This window comes from Macaca fascicularis, chromosome 5 (assembly GCF_037993035.2).
Source record: "Macaca fascicularis isolate 582-1 chromosome 5, T2T-MFA8v1.1".
Taxonomy (NCBI): Eukaryota; Metazoa; Chordata; class Mammalia; order Primates; family Cercopithecidae; genus Macaca; species Macaca fascicularis.
In genome coordinates, this window is record NC_088379.1 from 170877004 (window position 1) to 170899959 (window position 22956).

At 34.2% G+C, this 22956-nt stretch overlaps 1 protein-coding gene across 2 annotated transcripts in view; it reads left to right on the forward strand.

Moving 5' to 3' along the window:
• The window catches only part of TLL1 (tolloid like 1), a 225490-nt gene that overhangs the window by 102448 nt on the left and 100086 nt on the right, over positions 1-22956 (forward strand). For both annotated transcript variants that reach the window (XM_005556244.5, XM_005556245.5), the window contains 5 exons: positions 9738-9848; positions 13160-13240; positions 15067-15219; positions 15746-15863; positions 22646-22824. In XM_005556244.5, the coding sequence (XP_005556301.2) occupies positions 9738-9848; positions 13160-13240; positions 15067-15219; positions 15746-15863; positions 22646-22824 (642 nt within the window). The remainder of the gene's footprint in view (positions 1-9737; positions 9849-13159; positions 13241-15066; positions 15220-15745; positions 15864-22645; positions 22825-22956) is intronic.

A 22956-nucleotide genomic window follows, 5' to 3' on the forward strand; every position in this document is an offset into this window, starting at 1 on the left:
CTGTCATTCAGAAATAACTCAGGATCGTGTGTAGTTAGCACCAAGTGTATAGAACTGGTAAAACTAGACACCTTGTGAGCAGTTGCTACAGGAAGATGATTAATTTTGGCAGATAAGTCTATTTTTAATATTCAAAGTAGCCGTCAACTACCGGAGCCTACTGGAATTTTTAAAATGGTAAATAGAAGGCAAAATAGTCAATTTAAAATGGAGTTTAAGTCGTTAAGAGAGCCTATGTGATGTTCTTACTTATTCATCTCTAAGGGCCATTGCTTTATTTCTGAATTCCTGTTGCCTAGCACAATATCAGACACAAAATATAAGTTCAATACATTATAAAGATAATTAAATTGTCTCAATGTTTGAGTAAAATAAAATGTTTTAAACAGTTTTTTTTAAATTCTATTCTTTTTGGAGGGCTTCATTTTAGACATTGGTTCGTTTTGTAAGCCTCCATGGCTTCATTTAAGTGACTTAATATAAATGAGCTCTTTACAAAATTTTAGGCCCAATTGGTAAACTATTGCATTTCTAAAATTTTGCACATGAGAGAGTAACCAATATAATTATCTGAAACTCAGTTAATAACAGCAGCAGATGATAACTGTCTTCATCCTCTACAGAGCTTTTTCCCCCATGATTCTTCTCGTTTTACTGAAAAGGAGGTTTTCTTTCAGTTAACCAGATACGTCAATAGATTTTGACATTCACTCCCCAAGAGACAGTGATTACTGAAATGTTTTGGATGTTATATTGTTACCAGCAAAATAAAATGCATGGAAACCTGTGGATTTTTTGTTTGTTTTCCAAAGATTACAAAAGGATGCCTTCAACAATTTTTTGCTGTGAATAATTTAAGTGGAAAAATACAGTTCTATCTTGAGTCCAAGATTTACAGAGTTGATAAGCTTTGAGTAAAAGTATACATTTTAAATTAGTTAATCAGTAATGCTGTAGGGAGATTGGAGGTTTGGATGGGCCAGATTTCCAATTTATATCTACTAGCTGAAACTTATCATGTCAGTTCTAAATATGTAAAATTTAAAAGGACATACTAAGGACTGTGATTTGCAGTTATTTATGAAGATTTTATTTACTTAGTATTCATATGTATCTGGATTCCAATATCTTTTCCTTTATTATCTTAACCAAGCTTTGAAACAACACTGGCAGATTACTCAACATTGAAATTACACCTAGAACATGGGCCTAGCCCTAGGTGGTTTTATTGCTACCAGTATGGAAATTATGATGAACTCCATTTTCCTTTAGCAAATGTTTTCTTTGCACATCACTTTCATTTTTCAATGAAGTGTATCATCTCTGTCTGCCATTGCAGGCACCATTCCTGTTTCTGCAAACCCGAAAAGAAAAGAATCATCTATATCTTCATTCCCTATATGAGACTTTGCTGTGTTTAAGATGGATCATCAGCATGATTTCAAAGGGAAACTCTTAGATAGACCATGTTTCTGACTCGGAATAATTTTACTTTAAGAAATGACCTGTCATCAGAGTTAACAGACTCTGCTATGTTAAGCAAAGTCTAGAGACCAAATAATATAATAGGCAATAAGAGAATGGGAAGTTTTTTCAGATGTTAATTATATCAGCAAGTTAATAGAATTAATTGATATCAGCATTTTCTGTGCCTCAAATAGAATAATGTCAGTGAGGGTGCCTTATTAATATTAAGCATCATGCATTTAATAACAATATGTGTTACTGACACTATGAAACTTCTAAAGTAAAGCTGTAAAACATTACAAATAATATGGAGAGGAATGCTTCATAGATCTCCAATTTTATGCTTGTTTTAGAGTAAAATTCTCTTTAAATATTCTTCCTATTGTTTAACGTCTCTAAGACTATGCAAAGAAGAAATAGAAATCAATATATTTAAGTCAAGTTTCAGAGGGTCGGTGAGGTTTTAAATTTTGGGGAGATTATTTCGCTGAGGCCATGTTGTTTTATGGCTGTGCAGTATGAGGTATTAACCAAAGAGAAAGGACTCCGGACTTTGATTTGTGCCGAAAGGGAAATCTTTTACAAAGATAATAATAACCAGAAAGGTTGTAGTACAGTTTTTCTCAACCTATCATAAAAATAGACTAAATAAAAATGGGGAAAAGTGAGAAAAAAGATTCTCGTGTTTGTGTGAAGAAATGACCATCCAGTGGGTAAACCATAGAACCATATATATAAAAAAGAGCAAATTTGTGTGAACAGTCTTACTTCCAGAAAGAGATCAAGATTTACTCCAAGACCTAGTGTCAATATTTAGAAAATAAGGACACTTAATTCAAAAAGACATATCAGGGTTGACTCCCACCCTGGCCACAAATGTAAACAATTACAGGCATAAAGGAAGAAAAAACAAATGTTTGCCCTGTCCTTACAAAATGTATGACGTGGGAAATATAAATAAACCAAGTCTTGCTAGTGGTTGATTGTATACTTAATATTTGAGCAGTGCAAGAATGGAAGTTTTAAAAAACTTGTGAAATACAATAATTTATTTTCTTAAAGCTCAGGAGAGAAAATATTAGGCCATACACACAAAAAAGTTCCAATATTTATTTTTACATTTCTGGATCAAAGCACTTTTCTGTCAACGTTTTCTCTTTTGAGACAAAGAGTTCAGAATGAATATTTGTGGTATGGATGATATTTTAAAAATGTCCTGAGAAATCCTATCCACAGACATCGTGGGCTATAAATGCAGATTGATATGATATTTCAATGGATCTTTTGTTAGGGGAACAATTTTGTTTTCTGACCTAAATAGAAAGATATGTTTATTTGGAAATTTAGCATTTAATCATATCCACAATGTAAAATTATGTTAAAACAGAAAAGGATTGAAAAAGGCAACATGCTGCTTGTGTCTAAGTTCAGAATGGATTGATCAATTTTGATTCATCTTGAAACTAATAAATATCATGAAAAATGTCTTTATTATCAAATATTTTCATTTTCTGGCAGAACAGTCTTTGTACTAACAGAATGTGTCTGTATCTGTATATGTATATAGATTTGTTTCTCTTACACTTCAGATTCACATCTGATTGTGTATTGAGATTATATTCTATTTCCTGATTTAAAAAGTAACTGAAGAGGACAGTTTTTTTTGTTTTTTTTTTTTTTGGCTTTTTCACTGGAATTCATTAAGATGCTTATATTAATTTTTTTATTATTATACTTTAAGTTCTAGGGTACATGTGCACAACGTGCAGGTTTGTTACATATGTATACATGTGCCACGTTGGTGTGCTGCACCCATTAACTCATCATTTACATTAGGTATATCTCCAAATACTATCCCTCCCCCATCCCCCCTCCCCACAATAGGACCCGGTGTGTGATGTTCCCCTTCCTATGTCCAAGTGATCTCATTGTTCAATTCCCACTTATGAGTGAGAACATGCGGTATTTAGTTTTCTGTTCTTGTGATAGTTTGCTGAGAATGATGGTTTCCAGCTGCATCCATGTCCCTACAAAGGACACCAACCCAATGTTTTTTATGGCTGCATAGTATTCCATGGTGTATATGTGCCACATTTTATTTATTTATTTATTTATTTATTTATTATTATACTTTAAGTTCTAGGGTCCATGTGCATAATGTGCAGGTTTGTTACATATGTATACTTGTGCCATGTTGGTGTGCTGCACCCATCAACTCGTCAGCACCCATCAACTCGTCATTTACATCAGGTATAACTCCCAATGCAATCCCTCCCCCCTCCCCCCTCCCCGTGATAGGCCCCAGTGTGTGATGTTCCCCTTCCTGAGTCCAAGTGATCTCATTGTTCAGTTCCCACCTATGAGTGAGAACATGCGGTGTTTGGTTTTTCGTTTCCAGCTGCATCCATGTCCCTACAAAGGGTGCCACATTTTCTTAATCCATCTGTCACTGATGGACATTTGGGTTGATTCCAAGTGTTTGCTATTGTGAATAGTGCCACAGTAAACATACGTGTGCATGTGTCTTTATAGCAGCATGATTTATAATCCTTTGGGTATATCCCCAGTAATGGGATGGCTGGGTCAAATGGTATTTCTAGTTCTAGATCCTTGAGGAAACGCCAGACTGTTTTCCACAATGGTTGAACTAGTTTACGGTCCCACCAACAGTGTAAAAGTGTTCCTATTTCTCCACATCCTCTCCAGCACCTGTTGTTTCCTGATTTTTTAATGATTGCCATTCTAACTGGTGTGAGATGGTATCTCACTGTGGTTCTGATTTGCATTTCTCTGATGGTGAGTGATGATGAGCGTTTTTTCATGTGTCTGTTGAAGAAGACTGTGTTTAACTCGAGGAGCAGTTCTATGCTCTTTGAAGGAACTTCTAAATTTGAAGTATGTTTGGACTGTTTCTTTATTTATTTGTTTCTTCCGAGAGTCAATTATCAAAAGTCTAGTTTTCTTATATTGTACTCCTACCATCCTTCAAAAATTCTACACTGGGAAAAGACATATTGTTTTCAAATGGCCAGGTAAAAATCAGGTTACCTAGATGCACCTTCCAATCCAGTGTGCAAGGAAAGGATGAGTAAACAATTTTAATTAACTCATTAGTACTTTACTGCAAGCACACTTTTTAATTGTAGATTAGATGATTTGGTTGATTTTATGTGGTAGTGTATGGTAAAAGTGGAAAAGTAGATTTTGAAAAAAAATGATAATGTTTTAAATAAAACATTGCATGGGATGCCTTTGTGTGAACAAACACTAAAATAATTGGACTGCAAATACTTTCTTTTCTATTAGAAATTTAGGAAAGACACATACTACCTTAAAACATGTCTTTTTTTCTGAAGAATATTTCTGATTCTATATAAAATATTTTTGTATTTATTTTTCTATTATATCAAGAGATTTTAAAATTTTTGATAATTGTTTCTCAAATTTGGATTTATAATAACTTTGTGTGTCATGTTGGGGGTAATTTATTCTATGCACATGAAATGCCACCAGAAAATTATTTTCTCTTTTAACTGGTATAAGATTAGCTAAAATGTATGTCTTAGAACTTTTGCCAGGTCTTACTTTGCCTTGGGAATTTGCTCAGTGGCTGTCAATTATGTAAAAATAGTTGACTTTTGAGACTTCACTGTTGCGTTTGTCTGAGAAAATTTTCATTATGCCTTCATTGTGAGCAAGAACAGTCAGAGCAGCCTTCTCAGACCTTCACATGACATCATCTTTCCTCCCAAATCCAATATCAATAAAAGCAGAAAGCTTAAACTGTATATAGAAAAAGTGTAATGAACAAATGCTCTTGGCTATTGTTGAATCTTTGAGCTATCTCTTCCAATCCCATAAATCTCAAGATAATGAATCTTCTAGCTCAATCATGTATTTCCTGGGCATGTAAGTGTGGTGTCTGGAGTAAAGGGGACACAATTCCCGTAATTACATTTAATAATATATGCTACTAAAATAAAAAAAGAAAGGCAGCTGTCTTTTAATTGCTTTAAAAATGTTTATAACACTAATCCACTGGAGATTGAGGAGCTTGGAAATATTTATTCTTGGAATAGTTTAATATCTAATATTTTGGTTCTTAAGGTAAATTTGTCAAATAGGTAACACATGCAGCCTCATAAACTCTTATATGGACTCTTGTTATACACAACTTATACTCCAATTCATGGTATATTCTCATTCACAATTTTGTGCCTCAAAATGTGTATATTGAAGACCTATTTATTTCTGGTCCTATGGCATTAAGGATTTTAAGGTGAGCAATACATACTTCCTGTTGTCAGTATTTTCAAAATTAGATTGAGGAAGCCGATTGAAAACAGTTATGAAATCTTGTGTGTTGCCATATTATTGGCAGAAGCATAGTCAGGACATGAAAGTAGAGACACTTAATTAGGGCAAATGGGAAGAGCAGGTTTCTGGGAAGATTTTTGTGGGAAGGCCTACGGAGACGCAATTTTCTTGTCAGTGTGCTCTCAACTGGTAACCAGCTATCAGATATCTTAGTGTTAATTCAAATAAATGTATTCATTTTCTTGAGGGTATTTAGTTTACAAGTATTTTCTCCTGACTGGATAGAAAGACTTCACCCTTGGCAAAAGTAGTGAGTCTTTACTTTGTGTGACCCCTTTTGACAATCTACTGTGGACTTTTCCCAGAAAAATAGATGGTGTTTGTGTTTATAAATTCGTACATACTTTTGCATATAGTTTTTAGAAATCACAAACTTAAAGCCTCCTTAAAGCTGACGGCATCAGCTTCAGACTGAAGAGTTAGAGCTCACTGAGGAACTGGGGACATGGGTGGAAGTGGCATTTTTTAAAGTTAAGGCCTAGGGAATCACAATTTTGAGTTGCTTATTCTCGTCATACGTTATTTTATAAAATGCACTTATTCTGCATACTATAATAAAAGCAGTCTTTCTGTTTTAGTCTCCAATTTTTTTTTTTTTTTAATGTTTGTTGTGTGTTGATGGCAAATAACCTTTAGGAGAAAAATAAACCCTGCGGTTTTCCATGTAGCTTAAAAATTGTTCTCTCTGACATTTAATTTTGGCCTATTGGTTAGCTCCAAGCCCCTATTTGACCATAAGAATCCAAGCAGAATTCCAAACAGATAGTAAATATTCTAATTGCACTTGAGCATTTTCCTAGTATTGTCTCAATAACCATTTTCCCATTTTTTTGTTCTGATCTCACTAACCTCAAATCATGTATTAAATGGGCCAAATGAACAATAATTCATACTTTTAAGACTGTTTCTCTCCAACTTTGTTTTCTGAGGTAAAATAAATAGAAAATACCACATAAAAATGAGAACAAAATTCCACAGTGGACTCGAGAATTTCATATGTATTTTTGCACCTAAGTATCAAATATATATTAGATTATAATGTATTCTAATACATATGAGTATAAATTGTCATGGTCCAACTTACTATACCAATGCATAAGTAAACATTAGAAAAAATACCTATAAATAAGTGAGCTTATGTCCTCCAGAACTGTTTTTTTCTCCTTTTAAGTATCATCTAGCCTGATACCCTTTCTTCTCCCCAGAAGTAATGTTTTTGCTTCTGTGATGTGATTTATACTTGGACTGTTGATCTGTGTTTGATAAAATCCACCAAGACATGAATCCTACTGCATATAAAAAGCCATTACAAGAAAATAAAATCTAAAACACATTTGGATGTTATTTTATGTGTACTGCTTTTATTTGAAATGCAGTATTGACAAAGTACATTTTGCTTAGTTGAGTGCCTCAGTTTTCAGGTCAACCATCTGACTCAAAGAAGAGTGGGAATTTATTCTTGCAGAAAAAATTAATACTAATTAAGATGATGACAATGATCATCATTTGTAGTGATTGGGAGCTTGTTAAAAATGTAGAATCTGAGGCTCCTCTCCAGACCTACCAAATCGGAGTCTGCATTTTGGCCAGATTCGCTATGATTCTTATGCAAATTAAAGTTAGTGAAGCACTGCTTCAGTGTCTAGTGGTCACCACATCACCAGCACTAAGAAAGGAAGAGAGAGGCTGAGAGTCCCTGCCAGTGGATGCCCACAGCTATTTGCATTGTAAACACACCTGATGGAAGTTTCAAATAAGTAGTCGACTTGGATTTACCTTACAATCTTAAAAAGTGTAAAATGTATTTTTATGAAAACCAACAAGCGTTATATTATAATTGGTAAAATATTTAACTTGGGTAAGTTTCTTGGGGGGTCTGGCTTTAGGGATGCTGGAGCATTAGTGTTTACTGCTGCATCTGCATGAAACTGATTAGAATCCTGATTCAATTTCATGCATCAAAACCACCCTCTTAGCCAGTGTTATAAACTATTCTGTACACTCTTTGTGGCTTTGCTGCTATGATAGTAAACGAAAGTTAGCATTTCTTTGCTTCTTTAGACTGCCTTTCCATTGGAAATAGGGCCAGTGAGGGGTTTAAGAGATATATCTAATTATAATAAAGATTTTTCCATATGTTGAAGTGATAACCTAGATTTTACTAATTTCTATTTTCTTCCTTTCTAGATTCATACATAAATCTAACCCCTTCCTTCTTATCTCATGTCAGTTTTGCACTGGATGAATAATTTTATATAATATACCTTTGATCAAAGCCTAAAACATTGCACAGCTTTTAGGACTGAAGTTTAAGCTTCATAAATAAGCTAATTTAAACTTCATAAATAACTTATTCTCTGTAGTGGTAAACTTCATAAATATTAAGATTTAAATCCAATAAAAGACAGTAATTTGAAAAGCATGGATTTTGTTACTTTCTACAATTTTAACGTATTTTCTTTCTTTTCCTTTTGGTTTCACAGAAGAAAATCTGAAGAAAGTTTTAAAAATAAAGAAAAGTGGTAAAACTGTGAAAAAGAAATATCCCAGTATTTCCAAGCATTTTTCAATGTTCTACTTTCTCATGATTAATATACTATTTCTCAAGTTTTTTGTGCTTCCTAAAGTTACTGTGCTTTGACTCTGGCAGTACTAAGGGATTAGTTGGTCTAGCTTGTATTCAAATAAACAGGGAGACTATTTTATTGTTACACTAATGTATAAGACCAACTTTAAAAGAGAAATTCACATACTAGTTATCAGTGAACTCTCCCATGGTTTCACAATGGTTTATTGAGCTTTGCTTTTTAAGTAGCATGAAACACTAGGTATAAAACATAGAGTCAGACTAGGGGCAGTTGCTCACTCTTATAATCCCAGCATTTTGGGAGGGTGAGGCAGGAGTATTGCTTGAGACCAGGAGTTCTTTGTCAACCTGCGCAGCATGGAAAAACCCTTTCTGTACAAACAAAAACAAAAACAAAAACAAAACAAAAATTAACAGGCATTACAAAAATTAGCCCAGCGTGGTGGAGTGTCTTTGTAGTTGCAGCTACTTGGGAAGCTGAGGTAGGAGGACTACTAGAGTCTGGGAGGTTGAGGTTGAGGCTACAGTGAGCCGCGATCATACCACTGCACTCCAGCCTGGGTAACAGAGAGACCCTAACTCAAAAAAAAAAAAAAAAAGAATCAGAGTGTTTTCAGGTTTTAGGGTAATGACTTGGTGGGTCTTGAAAATATGGACCATGTTATATTTGTCATTGAGGATAAAAAAATCTGGCATCTAGTTGTTGCCTAAATAAATGTTGACTTGAGCATTACTTTTGGTAGTTATGTATCCATTTTACAGAGACTCAGAGGCAATGCCATCTTTAAAGTGTATTATAAGTTGTATGAAATGTGGTGAATGAATTGGTACGATAGCACTATATATATTCTTTTGTCTTGATTGCACCTTGCATTATAAAATTATCTTAGTTTATAAAATATCACATGGTTTAATTGTTACTGCCTTTCCTTTATCCTGTCATGCTGCTGGTCATAAGAATCCACAGAAGATGCAGACACTCTTATCCGATTTTCACATATTTGCGAATTAGCTCATGATTGCCTACTTTTTCTTTAGAATTCCCATAAATCAGTAAGCTTCTTATTCAAGGAAACTATTTCCCCCCCTCTATAAACAACTATGTAAAAAAAATGGAGTTATGCCCTTTATAGGTGCCTAATATTTGTCCTGTAACAGGTCCAATGCATTCAGTTATGATTACTTTCTGAAAGATGTCTCTATCCGGACCATGTTCCCATATTTTAACAATGTTTTTCTAATTAGCTTTGTTTGTATTGATTTCATGGAAATATTTTACATTTTAATTCAACTTTTCTTTTTGTAGCTGTATTTTGGGGCGATATTGCCTTAGATGATGAAGACTTAAGTATCTTTCAAATAGATAGGACAATTGACCTTACGCAGAATCCCTTTGGAAACCTTGGACATACCACAGGTATGGTTGATTGTTTCAGAAAATTTGTCTTTATGTTGGAGAAAATATACTCTTGAAATTCTATAAATATTTTTGGATCATTTTTAATCTCCTGTGGATCAACTTTGACTTCCTATAAACAAATATACATATTTAGAAATGCAGGTTTTATTCATAGTTTTCATCTTATTAATTTTTTTTTTTTTTTTTTTTTTTTTTTTTTTTTACCAAACACATTGTAATATTTGCTACATACTAGGTCTGGTTTAAGTGCTTTGCAGATATTAATTCTCTGAATCTTCATAACAACCCCCTTAGGGTAGTTACTAATATTACTATGATTTTAGAAATTAGCAGATTGAGATTTAGAAGGCTATACAGCTTTCTAATTGTCACATCAGAAAGTGGCCATGTCAGAACCAGAATTCAATTCTGAAAAAAGCTTGATTCATCGTCTTGCATATTATATTAAGCTGCCTCTCATTTGGATACTGAGTTGCAAAATGTAAAATTTCTCTAATATTCTTAGAGAAATTATATGGGAAATATATTTGAAATTATGTAGGAATAATATTTGGAAAATTTATATATCTATATCATTTTTGTGAAAACCCCAGAAGGCAATTTTAATTTTAGTTGATTTAAACATGTTTGAATTATGCCTGTAAGAAACTTGATATATGTAAAGGATTATTTCAGTTCTCATTTAACAATTTTTAAAATTACAATTTCAAAATTCTTTATGGTATCTTGGTAAAATTTTAATCTGTGTATTATTTTGGAAAAAATTGCAAGGTTAGAAAGTTAAAATTTCTTTCTGTAATTATATGAATAGCTAAAGTATTTATTTCATGTCATGCTTTTGATTTCGTTGCATTCTACCATTTTAGTATTTTTATTTTCTTCTATCCTGTGGAAATACAATATGTATTCCTTTCTGGTGTCGAATACACATATATATTATGGAGTTAAGACTTTTTACTGTGACTTTTTACTTTGCCCAATTTACTTTTTTTCCAACTTTTTACTATGACTAGTTTTAAATATATCGAAATATTTCTACCTCTTAGATTGTAGAATAGTGATATTCTTCCTAGATTCAGCAGTTTTTAATAGTTTATTATTTTCACAGAATGTGTGTGTATGTGTATGTGTGTGGGCATACATGCATAAGTGTATTTAAAACAAATTTGAAGTCAACTGCAGAAAACACACTTTAATATTATTAGGTAGCCTAGCATGCACTTTATAATAATAAGGATATTATTCTATATAATCAAAATACCATTATCAGATATAAACCTTTATTTAAAATAGGAAGTATATAAGAGAAAGCCTAAGGAATTCACCTAAAATAATAACACATACTATTTAAAAAGAGTGTGCTTTGGTATTTGTTATGCATAGTGACAATCTTTTCTGAAACATATGTCAATATGGGTGCTAAAATTGCTGTGCAGTGTCATCACAGATAGTGCGTCCATGTGGATTATGTTTATTGGCCAAATCTCCAGTTGCTGTATCACCTGTAACACTGTCACAGAGGCAATGCGTTCCAGACAGTAGAGCAATGATGCAACAATAAAATGCTAGATTTATTATAAGTTGCATTTCCAAATTTTATTAAAATTTTCATTAGCTCTAAGCTTTAGATCCCTTCTTTGACCTCCCTTCTCCCATTATTTTGAAGACATTAATTCTCTATGATTTTAAATTTTTTAAATGTTATTTAATTTTTAGTTATTGTTAAGCTCTGACACCATAATAATTGGAAGAAAAATAGTGCTATTTTAGACATAGAATAAAACAGATTATAATGACAATAATAAAAATGTTTATTCTAAATTTTTCTGTGGAAGGTACATGTTTGAAAGTTCAATAGTAACTTGCACTATTCAGTTGAATTTCAAACAATGTAATATAAATATAGTTGTTACATAATGGTCATTTCAAACTTCATTGATGCCATCATACTTTTAAAATGTTTCTCCTAATTGCTTAGGAATGAGTGTGTTTAAGTATTACCTCATCTTTCTAAAATGTGCAATGAAAAAATTTCAAAAATGTTTCTCAGATGCACAGCAAAAATGTGGCCATGTAATGCAAGTAATTAAGTAGATTATTAGTCAGTGAACAAGCACTCTAACTTATCTGCCTTATAAGGACTTGTTTGATTTTTCCTTTAAGAGGTTTATATAGCAATAGATTTTATCATTATATTTTAGCTTCAGTCTAGGTAATTAGGTTCAGTACTAATTTTAAATAAAAAATAGATATTGGAAGGAAATAGTTCAAGTGATTTACAAATAGTTTGTTGTCTTCATGGAATTATGGCTTTCTTTGTCTTAGCCCAAAGATACTCTATGAACCATAGACAGTCCTTGTTACTGCAAATTCATAGGCACTTGTTAAGATGTCATTAGTGGTTATATTGCTTGTTTGCTCAATGAAAACTTTTTCTTATTTGTTTAATAAAAATTCAAGAAGAATAGAGAAAATAGGTGACAAAACTGAGAGTAGCATTTTATGAAAGCCCTGGAACGAGAATCTGGAGACTTGAATTTTTGCCAAATGCTCTGCTTTCTGGCTTATGACACTAATCTACCTTTTCCAGGTTTTGTTGGTAAAACTGCAAGAACACACATTTCCTTATTCCTACCATTTTCTACTCCTTTTGCAGTACAGACTTTTTTACATTCTGTTTTTTATAAATTTTTCAGATTACACAGTGTAACAATATATTTTGCAGCTGAACATTCGTTTGGATTCCTGTGGCTTTTTCCAAATTATGTTTTTGATTTCTATAAATTCAACTAAAATTTCAAAATGTAGTTGAATATATTGTTAAAATGTGATATGCTTTAAAAAGTTTTTGAAATTCATGGAAGCTTTGGAAGAAAACGTGCACTACACATTTGCTCTTCTAATGTTTTTATTTCCATTTGCTGATTTGGCCTCCAAAAATATTCAGTTTGCATTGGGGAAATAGCTGGCATGCAATCAACAGGGCAGAACAGCTTGCTGTCATTCTATATAGCACTATGTGATGTCAAGGTCACAGTAAAGAAAAATGTTTCAAATTATCAATCGATGACTCAAATGTCATGATGTCCAAATAAAGTCATTTACATTGCTCTCTGAGTCTCCCCATCCCCTGATTTTAGTTACCAACATTGGTTACTGTAGAGTTTATTCATGGATATTCATAATTTCAACACTTTAAGACCATATAAAAAAACACCAAAGAGAAATCATTGTTGCCTATGACTGTTTTTTATTTGCAAGAACTTTAACATATTTTGAGTGTAACTTGTTTCCTTTTATTCTTTAAGGTGGACTTGGAGACCATGCTATGTCAAAGAAGCGAGGCGCCCTCTACCAACTTATAGACAGGATAAGAAGAATTGGCTTTGGTATATCAATGTTTAAAGTTGCAGACGCTTGACTTGATGTACAGTAAATATTATACTCATAGCAGTTCAGTTTATTAAAATCAGTGTGCCATTATGATGTGAAATATGTAAAGGATATATTCTAAAAATTTTTATTTTGCTAGCTCATATCTGCTCAAAGCCTTTTAGAACTCATTTGGAATAATTTGAAATGTTCCTTTATTTTAAGCTTTGCTTTATTGAAACATGTATCAGGTGTTTATTTTACTGTTGATACTTATTTCTAGGCAATTGGGCATCACACCAAGGCATTTTTATAAAGCCTGGAGTTATATCAATTTTAATCCAATGAAAAAATATCATGGTTATTTGTTTTGAAATGAAATCTACTTTAAGTAAAATGAAAAACTAATTGCTGGATTTAAAAAGTTAAAATGTTTTGACCATTCAAAAAATAGAAAATAGTTACAAATATATATAAACATTTAGAAAAGCTGCCTCTGGTTTCATAATTAGTTAATATTTACAGTATAGAATGTATTAAAAACTATTTGTAGATTTTAGAGGTTTAAAATCCCATATGCATAGCTCATATTCTAACGTTCCTTAAATTGATGGATTATTAATTAAATCTTGAAGTACGTATTTCCAAGGAATAATTTTCCCAAGAAAAGATGCTTTGCTCCAGGCTATTGAAAAGATAGACATGTGGCCGGGCGCGGTGGCTCAAGCCTGTAATCCCAGCACTTTGGGAGGCCGAGACGGGCGGATCACGAGGTCAGGAGATCGAGACCATCCTGGCTAACACGGTGAAACCCCGTCTCTACTAAAAAATACAAAAAACTAGCCGGGCGCGGTGGCGGGCGCCTGTAGTCCCAACTACTCGGGAGGCTGAGGCAGGAGAATGGCGGGAACCCGGGAGGCGGAGCTTGCAGTGAGCTGAGATCCGGCCACTGCACTCCAGCCTGGGCGGCAGAGCGAGACTCCGTCTCAAAAAAAAAAAAAAAAAAAAAAAAAAAAAAAAAGAAAAGATAGACATGTTAGAGACAGAGTCCCTATTTGTTGTGTCAAAGTATATAGCAGTGGCAGGATATTCATATTGACAGTGACAGATAAAAAAGAATAATCATGTAAATTTAGGAAAAAACAAAAACAGCAACAAAAATATTATGAAAGACCATTACGAAAAGGAAAAGACTATAGACTTGAAAGCTGCTCCAGAATAGAATGCATTTTGTTCGTGTTGTGTACCGACCTCTAAATAGTGCTGCATGCCTTAATATGAATCTTGAGCAAACTGGAATGGAGAGAGCTTGTTGTATGCGAGGCTGAGCTCATATCTGTCTTAATGTTACTTCATTTACTATCTGTATAATATAATATTCTTAATTTTAGACTGTACTATAGACTATCAGTTCAGATTTGAAGGATTAGGAAACTAGCAGGAGTAACAAGAATCTTAAATATCATGGGACTTTATTAAACAATATCTGTTTTAACTGTTGGTGAATTGGTAGTGAGCTAGCAAGACAGGAAACAGAAAACAAATGTTCTATGTCCTCTAAGCCTGACTGACTTCTATCCACTTTAGGCTGTTGTATGGATATTCATCAAAATTCACTCACAGAACATTAAGAAATAGTATTTTGACACGAAAGACTTCAATATTTTAATGCTTTTGTTCAAGTATGTAATACAGCTGAAGTTTTTCTTTAATGCATTTTGACTTCTGGCATTTATACAAAAAAAATATGTAAATAAGACATTTTAACTTTTTTCCTTTAAGAGGTAAATGATTCCCTGACCAAGAACTTCTGTTTCACAGAATGTTTTAAATGTCACTGCAGGCTTGGAGCAAAACAACACAGTTAAGGGTAAAGTACCTCTACAATTCTCAGGGCAAAATGAGAAAAATCGAGTTCCCAGAGCCGCTACATCAAGAACGGAAAGAATATGGCCTGGAGGCGTTATTCCTTATGTTATAGGAGGCAACTTCACTGGTAAGATACTCCCAGAATGTCTGTTTTCATAAAGAAATAAAAACTATCACACAGATTAAGTGTCTGTTTTTATAGAACATTAACATAGGATACATAGTATGAAGTCAAGGTTGGAAAACTACTTCATTAACTTAGGTTATTAGTGTAGAGTGTCTTTGAAATTGAAAAAATATATTTGGTCTGTGTTCTAAGAGTTTAAAGCACTGTTCTGGTTTTTAAACAGAGTTTCAGATGTGCCTATCAAATTTGGAAGCTGATCTCTTTCAACTGACAGGAAGAATGTATGCCTCATTTATAGAGCCTTGTAGTCACATATTTGTAGAGATAGTGAGCTTTAGGCCTCTGATTATAAAGTGAGTGTCCGTTCTTAACAATGACTCATTTGTGGTGCCATAAACTAGTATTATTTGGTTGATAATAGTGGTGGCATTCTACACTGCTCAGCCAGACTTAAGGTAGAGGATCCAGCAAGCAGCATTCTTCCTGGGGCAGCCAACTTTTCATTAACATCATACATTTTTTCTAGGCAGCCAGAGAGCCATGTTCAAACAGGCCATGAGGCACTGGGAAAAGCACACATGTGTGACTTTCATAGAAAGAAGTGATGAAGAAAGTTACATTGTATTCACCTATAGGCCTTGTGGGTAAGTAGAACTAGGGACTGACTTAAGGAAAAATAAATTAAAAGAAGCAAAATTAAATGTCCATAGGTAAGATTTATTTCTTAAGATTCAGTAATGCTGAATTTTGGTAATTTATCTCGCTACTCATTTTACAGTTCAAAGTTTTCTCTGTGTTGTGTTTTTGGTACTAGGAAGGATGATACTTGTATAGGAATTGATCACTGGCTGGCAAAACATTATAATCATTCTAACTTCATTTGGAATTACCATTGTTGACACAGTTTCATAAAACATCATATTTCATGATGATTTTTCTATGATAATGCTTCACTTAAATCTCATAAAAATTCATTTAAATTGTTTAAGAGCTTGGGAGTTGGTGTGAACAAAGTACTTCAGCTCGACTAGAATAAGATACTTGTCAAGTCAAGCACGTTAACATTCCCATTGGGCTTCAATATTGGGTCTTTCATCTCATAATAAAAGACAACAATGTGGCAATAAAAGTGTAGCGTTTAACAATATCTAGTGTAATTGTTCATTGAGAGCCTGCAAGGTAGTGTAATTGATATTGATGCCAATATACATCAATTCTGTTTCTGAATTTAATCTGATAAGAAACACATCTTACCATTTAATAATGCTTTTATCACTTTCATTCAGCTCTCCTACAAAGTTAGACAACTGGTAACTCTTGCAATTTTTTAAAATAAGAGGTAAAATAATCTTGCCCGTATTTGTAGGAAGGACTATTATATATGAAACTACCTGTGTCTTTTAGAACATTAACTATTATTTCCCACCTTATTCCACTATAGTCAGCTCTTATTCAATTAACATTTATTGGTACATTTTCCATGTCAGGCCTTTGATAGATGGGAAAATAATAAAATATAATAAGCAAAAGGTGAAGGTCGGAACTTTTTGCTACTTATCTCCAGCACATTTCCTCTTCTTAAGTTGTATACAAGTATAGTTTATGTATGACTGCAGGCATGTTTGTATATATAGACACATGCATGTTTCTAAATATATGATCTCTTTGATTCATCTTCAGTGGGACATATGCTTTAACCTTCACCCTTATATTGGTAAAAGGTTTGAACTGAGCTGTAAGTATTTCATTTACATTTGTGCTTAGTATAACAATATGAGAGAACTCTGGTTGTAGCTGATTAGCAGGGTGCTCATCAGACTTTCTCAGCTACTTATCCTTATAGAGACAGGTAAGAGAGGAGGTTCTGTAACTGCCTTCTTATTTCTTCTTTTCCTTATTTTTTTCTTCAACTAAGTATTTTTCAATGAATAGTTATTGTCATCAGTGGTATTTATTTATTTTGCAAGATGATTGATTATTATTTGCAAAATGTGAGATTATTTTATGACAGAGATTGATTTCATTCTTTGTGAGAGATTTATGTAACTATGTGTATTACCTCAGTCTATTAGGTAGTCTTTTATAGCTAAATATATTCTATTTACATGACTTCTCTTATTAGATAATTTTTGTAGAACAATCTTACTTTTTAAATCTACTTATCTTTAATGATTGCCAAAAAATTTAAAAATTACATAAAAATTAACTAATTTTTATGATTAACCTTTAAATTAATGTGTTAAAAGATTAAACACAAATTAAAGATTTATGTTTAATCTTTAAATTTAATGATTAAATGGTATTTAACTTTGGTCTATTTGGTTATTCAGGTTATAAAAGTAGACACTTTCAGGCCGGGCGTGGTGGCTCATGCCTGTAATCCCAGCACACTGGGAGGCGAGGCGGTGGATCACGAGGTCAGGAGATCGAGACCATCCTGGCTAACACGGTGAAACCCAGTCTCTAGTAAAAATACAAAAAAAAAAAAAAAAAAAAATAGCCGTGCGTAGCCGCGGGCTCCTGTAGTCCCAGCTAAGCGGGGGCTGAGGCAGGAGAATGGCGGGAACCCGGGAGGCGGAGCTTGCAGTGAGCCGAGATCGCACCACCGCACTGCAGCCTGGGTAACAGAGCAAGACTCTGTCTTTAAAAAAAAAAAAAAAGGAGACACTTGTTCCTATACTTGTTGAATTCTTATTTTGTCCCACTTCCATACTACGTTTTGGGAATGTAATGTTGAGCATAAGGTGTTTTCTCTCCTCGAGGAGGTTATATAGTTAGGCAGAGGGGTGTGCTAGCCAGGATTCTTCTTTGCAAACAACAGAGACTGGCTAACTTAAGCAGAAAAAATAATTTATTAGAAAGTCCTTTCTCCATCTGAGACCACCTCAGCCTGGACTTTGTTGTCCATATCACTATCAGCATTTTGATCAAAACCATTGAACAAGTCTGTAGGAAGTTCCAAACATTTCCACATCTTTCTGTCTTCTTCTAATCCCTCCAAACTGTTCCAACCATTGCCCCTTACCCAGTTCCAAAGCTGCTTCCACATTTTCAGGTATTTTTATAGCAGTGCTTCACTCCCAGTACCATTTTTTTTTTATTAGTCTGTTTTCACACTGCTATAAAGAACTACCTGAGAGTAGGTAATGTATAAAGAAAAAAAGTTTAATTTATTCACAGTTCTGCATGGCTGAGTAGGCCTCAGGAAATTACAATCATGGCAGAAGGCAAAGGAGAAAGTAAGTACCTTCTTCACAAGGCACCAGGAGAGAGATAGAGAGAGTGCGGGGGAAATTGTCACTTTTAGACCGTCAGATCTTGTGAGAACTCCCTTATTATCACGAGAACAGCATAGGGGAGACCACCTCCGTGATCCAATCACTTCCCACCAGGTCCTTCCCTCAACACGTGGGGATTACAATTTGAGATGAGATTTGGGTTGGGACACGGAGTCAAACCATATCAGCCATAAAGTGCAGCTAATTTTTTTTTTTTTTTTTTTTTTTTTTTTTTTTTTTTTTAAGAGACGGGGTTTCACCATGTTGCCCAGGCTGGTCTCAAACTCCTGGGCTCAAGGGATCCACCTGCCTCAGCCTCCCAAAGTTCTGGGATTACAAGCATGAGCCACCATGCTCAGCCCTGGAAAACTTATTAAATCAAAACAAAAAAGAAACAGTTATTTTAATGAAAAGGTATATGGTGATTAACCTAAATAATTGAAACTATTTCAAATATGGCACATGAAAAGGCAGAACCAGTTCCACCTTCATGGATAATCTAATAGATTAGCTTCTAAAGGGGTTTTGTTCCAAAAGGGTTTGGTCTACCAAATAATGTTCCGAAGGGGTTTTGGTCTACCAAACCAAGGCAAAAGTAGGAAGTAGCAGATTTTGATTTACCTGATTACCATCTATGACTTATGGAGAGGTGAGGCTCTTCTGTTGATAGGGAAAGTTTTGCTCGGGGCTACAGGTAGACCTTAAAATGTCCAAACTTTAAAAGTGGCACACAAATGAGAAACAAAAATCCAACAGCTGTATACGAGAAAATGGCATCAAACCTGGATGACATTAGAAACTAAGATAATATGTAGACATTTTAAAATCACATTAAAAATACATATTACCCTTGTCTTTCCATGACTAATATTTGTCTAAGCATATATGTAGTTATTTTCTTAATCTGAGAGTCTAGAATTCGTCTGTCCCCAGGACCTTCAATTAGTTAGGGATCAAAACACCACATTTTTGTTTTTTCACAGGACCATTGTAAAATAATACCTCTGAATAAGGCAGTGTGAAGTCTATTTTTCCTTTCCATTATGAAACCCCATCTCATAGGAAATTGCTGTGAGTGCAATTATGCTAAAAAGGATGTTTTAGATGAAATAAATTGACCACATTGCTTTACTGTCTCCCACATTTTGACTTGCAAAGAACTTTATTCCCTGAATAAAGCCAGCAAGAATGACTCAATAGGGGTAATTTAGTTGCTGTATAATCATCAGATGCTTCAGTTTCATTACTATTGACTTAAGGTAGCAAATATTTTAGTTTAAATATCTCCAAAATTTGAAAATTTTGTGTTTTTTCTTCATCTAATATATCTTTAGGCATGTAATAATATTCAAATATATAATAAGTACCCACATATGAAGTAAAGCATATTATTTGAAAAAAAAAAAAAAAACTACCTGGGGCAAAAACAAATTTCATTGATTCCTCTTTTCGCCCACCAGTTACCTCTTTCTTCTTTCTACTACTGATTTATTAAACTCAGTTAACTGCTATAATAAATTTATAAATGATGAGTACAAATCAATTCATCTAATTGGCATAGTGTGGATGAAAATTCTTAGGCGTTTAAAGCCTACAGAAACAATTTGAAGATGAAAAAAAAGGGCAAGGGGAGAGGGAGATAAGGATTTGTATTTGTGGAAAATCAAAAGGGCTGTCAAATGTACTTACCCCAGAAACTGAAATAGTGAAATTCTTCTTAATCATTTGGTCAATTAGTTTTGGGCAATTTTCTCTTCCAATTTAATAAATCAGAAAAGGTGTTTGGCAATGTCTGGTGCATCATGATCCCAACTATTTGAAGCCAACTATTTAGTGCCCTCTGTTGCTGTGCTATTGATGCTATTTTAATTTAAACTCTAATTATTAACATTTTAGATGATTTATAATTGTAGCTACTATAATATTATGCCATTTAAAATTGGTTTTAAAGTGGGCATCCTGTGTACTCAGTCTTTCCCACCCTGTGTCCCAAGAATATTTGGGACTGTCACACACTCACACACTTACATTTGCACACACACACAATGACTAGATGGAATTTCTATAATTTGGATAGAAAAACACCATTGAGGCTGGCCACAATGGCTCACATCTGTAATCCCAGCACTTTGAGAGACCAGGGCAGGTGGATCACCTGAGGTCGGGAGTTCAAGACCGGCCTGGGCAACACAGTGAAACCCCATCTCTACTAAAAATACAAAAATTAGTCTGGCGTGGTGGCAGGTGCATGTAATCCCAGCTACTCCAGAGGCTGAGTCAGGAGAATCACATCATTGAATATGTATAAATATCAATCAATTGATGAAAATTTGCAGAAAGAGATTCCTGGATGTTTCACATTCTATTTGACAGTCAAGGAGATTCTTTCAGATGATGAAATAAAAAATTAATCTCAATTATTAGACTGCTCATTTGACACAAATCACATAAATATCATTCATTATACTACTCCCAGTTGTTGATTTTTCTTTACTACTTGTCTTAGTCTGATCAGGCTGTTATGTCATAGACTGGGTGGCTTTTAAACAACAAACATTTATTTCTCACAGTTCTGGAGACGGGGCATTGCAGAATTGGTGTCTGGTGCATAGACGGATGTGAGATGTGTTTTTGCTGTGTTCTCACATGGTGGATAGGGTCAGGGGAGCTCTCTGGGGACTTTTTTATAAAGGCAGTGATCTCTTTATGAAGGCAGAGTCCTCATTATCCCTAAATCACCTTCCAAGGACTCTGCCTTCAAATACTATCACCATGAAGATCAAGTTTCAACATATGAATTTTGGGAGGACATAAATATTCAGTTCTTAACACCAGTTAACCGTTAACCTTAGTTAATTCATCTTTTGAAAATAATTTTCTGGCCAGGCGCGGTGGCTCAAGCCTGTAATCCCAGCACTTTGGGAGGCCGAGACGGGTGGATCACGAGGTCAGGAGATCGAGACTATCCTGGCTAACACGGTGACACCTCGTTTCTACTAAAAAAAAATACAAAAAACTAGCCGGGCGAGGTGGCGGGCACCTGTAGTCCCAGCTACTCGGGAGGCTGAGGTGGGAGAATGGCGTGAACCTGGGAGGCGGAGCTTGCAGTGAGCTGAGATCCGGCCACTGCACTCCAGCCTGGGCGACAGAGCCAGACTCCGTCTCAAAAAAAAAAACAAAAAAAGAAACAAAATAATTTTATTTCTTTTTTTTGTTTTTTAAGAGACGGGGTCTTACTCTGTTGCTCAGGTTGGAGTGCAGTGGTATGATCCTAGCTCACTGCAGACTCAAACTCCTGGGCTCAAGTCATCCCTCCACCTCAGCCTCTGAAGTAGCTAGGATTACAGGTTTGCACCTCCATGCCCAGCTAATTTTTGAATTTTTTGTAGAGATGGGGGTCTTACTATGTTTCCTAGGCTGGTCTCAAACTCCCGACCTCAAACAGTTCTCCCAGGGTGGCCTTCTGAAGTGACAGGATTACAGGCATGAGCCACTGCAACCAGCCACAAATAATTTTCTTTAATTAACGTCTTCTTTGAAACGTTTCTTTTATTAAAAAAAATTATTCCATGAGTAGAAAAAGTAATTTCTTTTTTTGATTAACCAACATATTTCATAAATAAGTTTCTGTTTTTCTCAAAGAGGAAAAATAAACTTTCCTTACTTTTACAGTTAATGCTGAAATAATATTGCATTATCGTCAGATAACCACACTGACAAAGTAGTAACCTAAGTAATTAATATGAATTCTGAGGATAAAATTATATTAGAAATAAATGTGTATTGATGTCTTCAGCTGAACTATATGTCTTCAGAAATACAACATCATCATCATGATATAATTGTCATCATCATGATAATTATTTTATTTTCTGATTTATTTCTGAATGCTTCTAAAAATGATGTAAGCATATTTTCTAATATATAGATAATTACAAAAGCACTTGAACTGATTATTTGGAAACTTTTGTTGAACTTAAATTTGAAAGGATACCAGAAACTAGTCACATGTAGTAATAAGAGGTTGTTGTACTCCTGAATGTATTGGACTTCATAGCTCATCACTATTCTTTACAAAAAATTCACCGTATTGTCAGTTGTCCGGCACCACCTTTCCACCACTATTTCCACTTTCTCCTTTATTCCAGATGCTGCTCCTATGTAGGTCGGCGGGGAAATGGACCTCAGGCAATCTCTATCGGCAAGAACTGTGATAAATTTGGAATTGTTGTTCATGAATTGGGCCACGTGATAGGCTTTTGGCATGAACATACACGACCAGATCGAGATAACCATGTAACTATCATAAGAGAAAACATCCAGCCAGGTGAGAGGCATAGGATGTGTTGGGTTTAAGGCTGACTGGGTATCTTTGAATCGTATTTATGCAGTTTATTATTTCACTTTCCCAAAAATGTAAACCTATATTTTTGATATGAGAGAGTAACATTTTACTTGA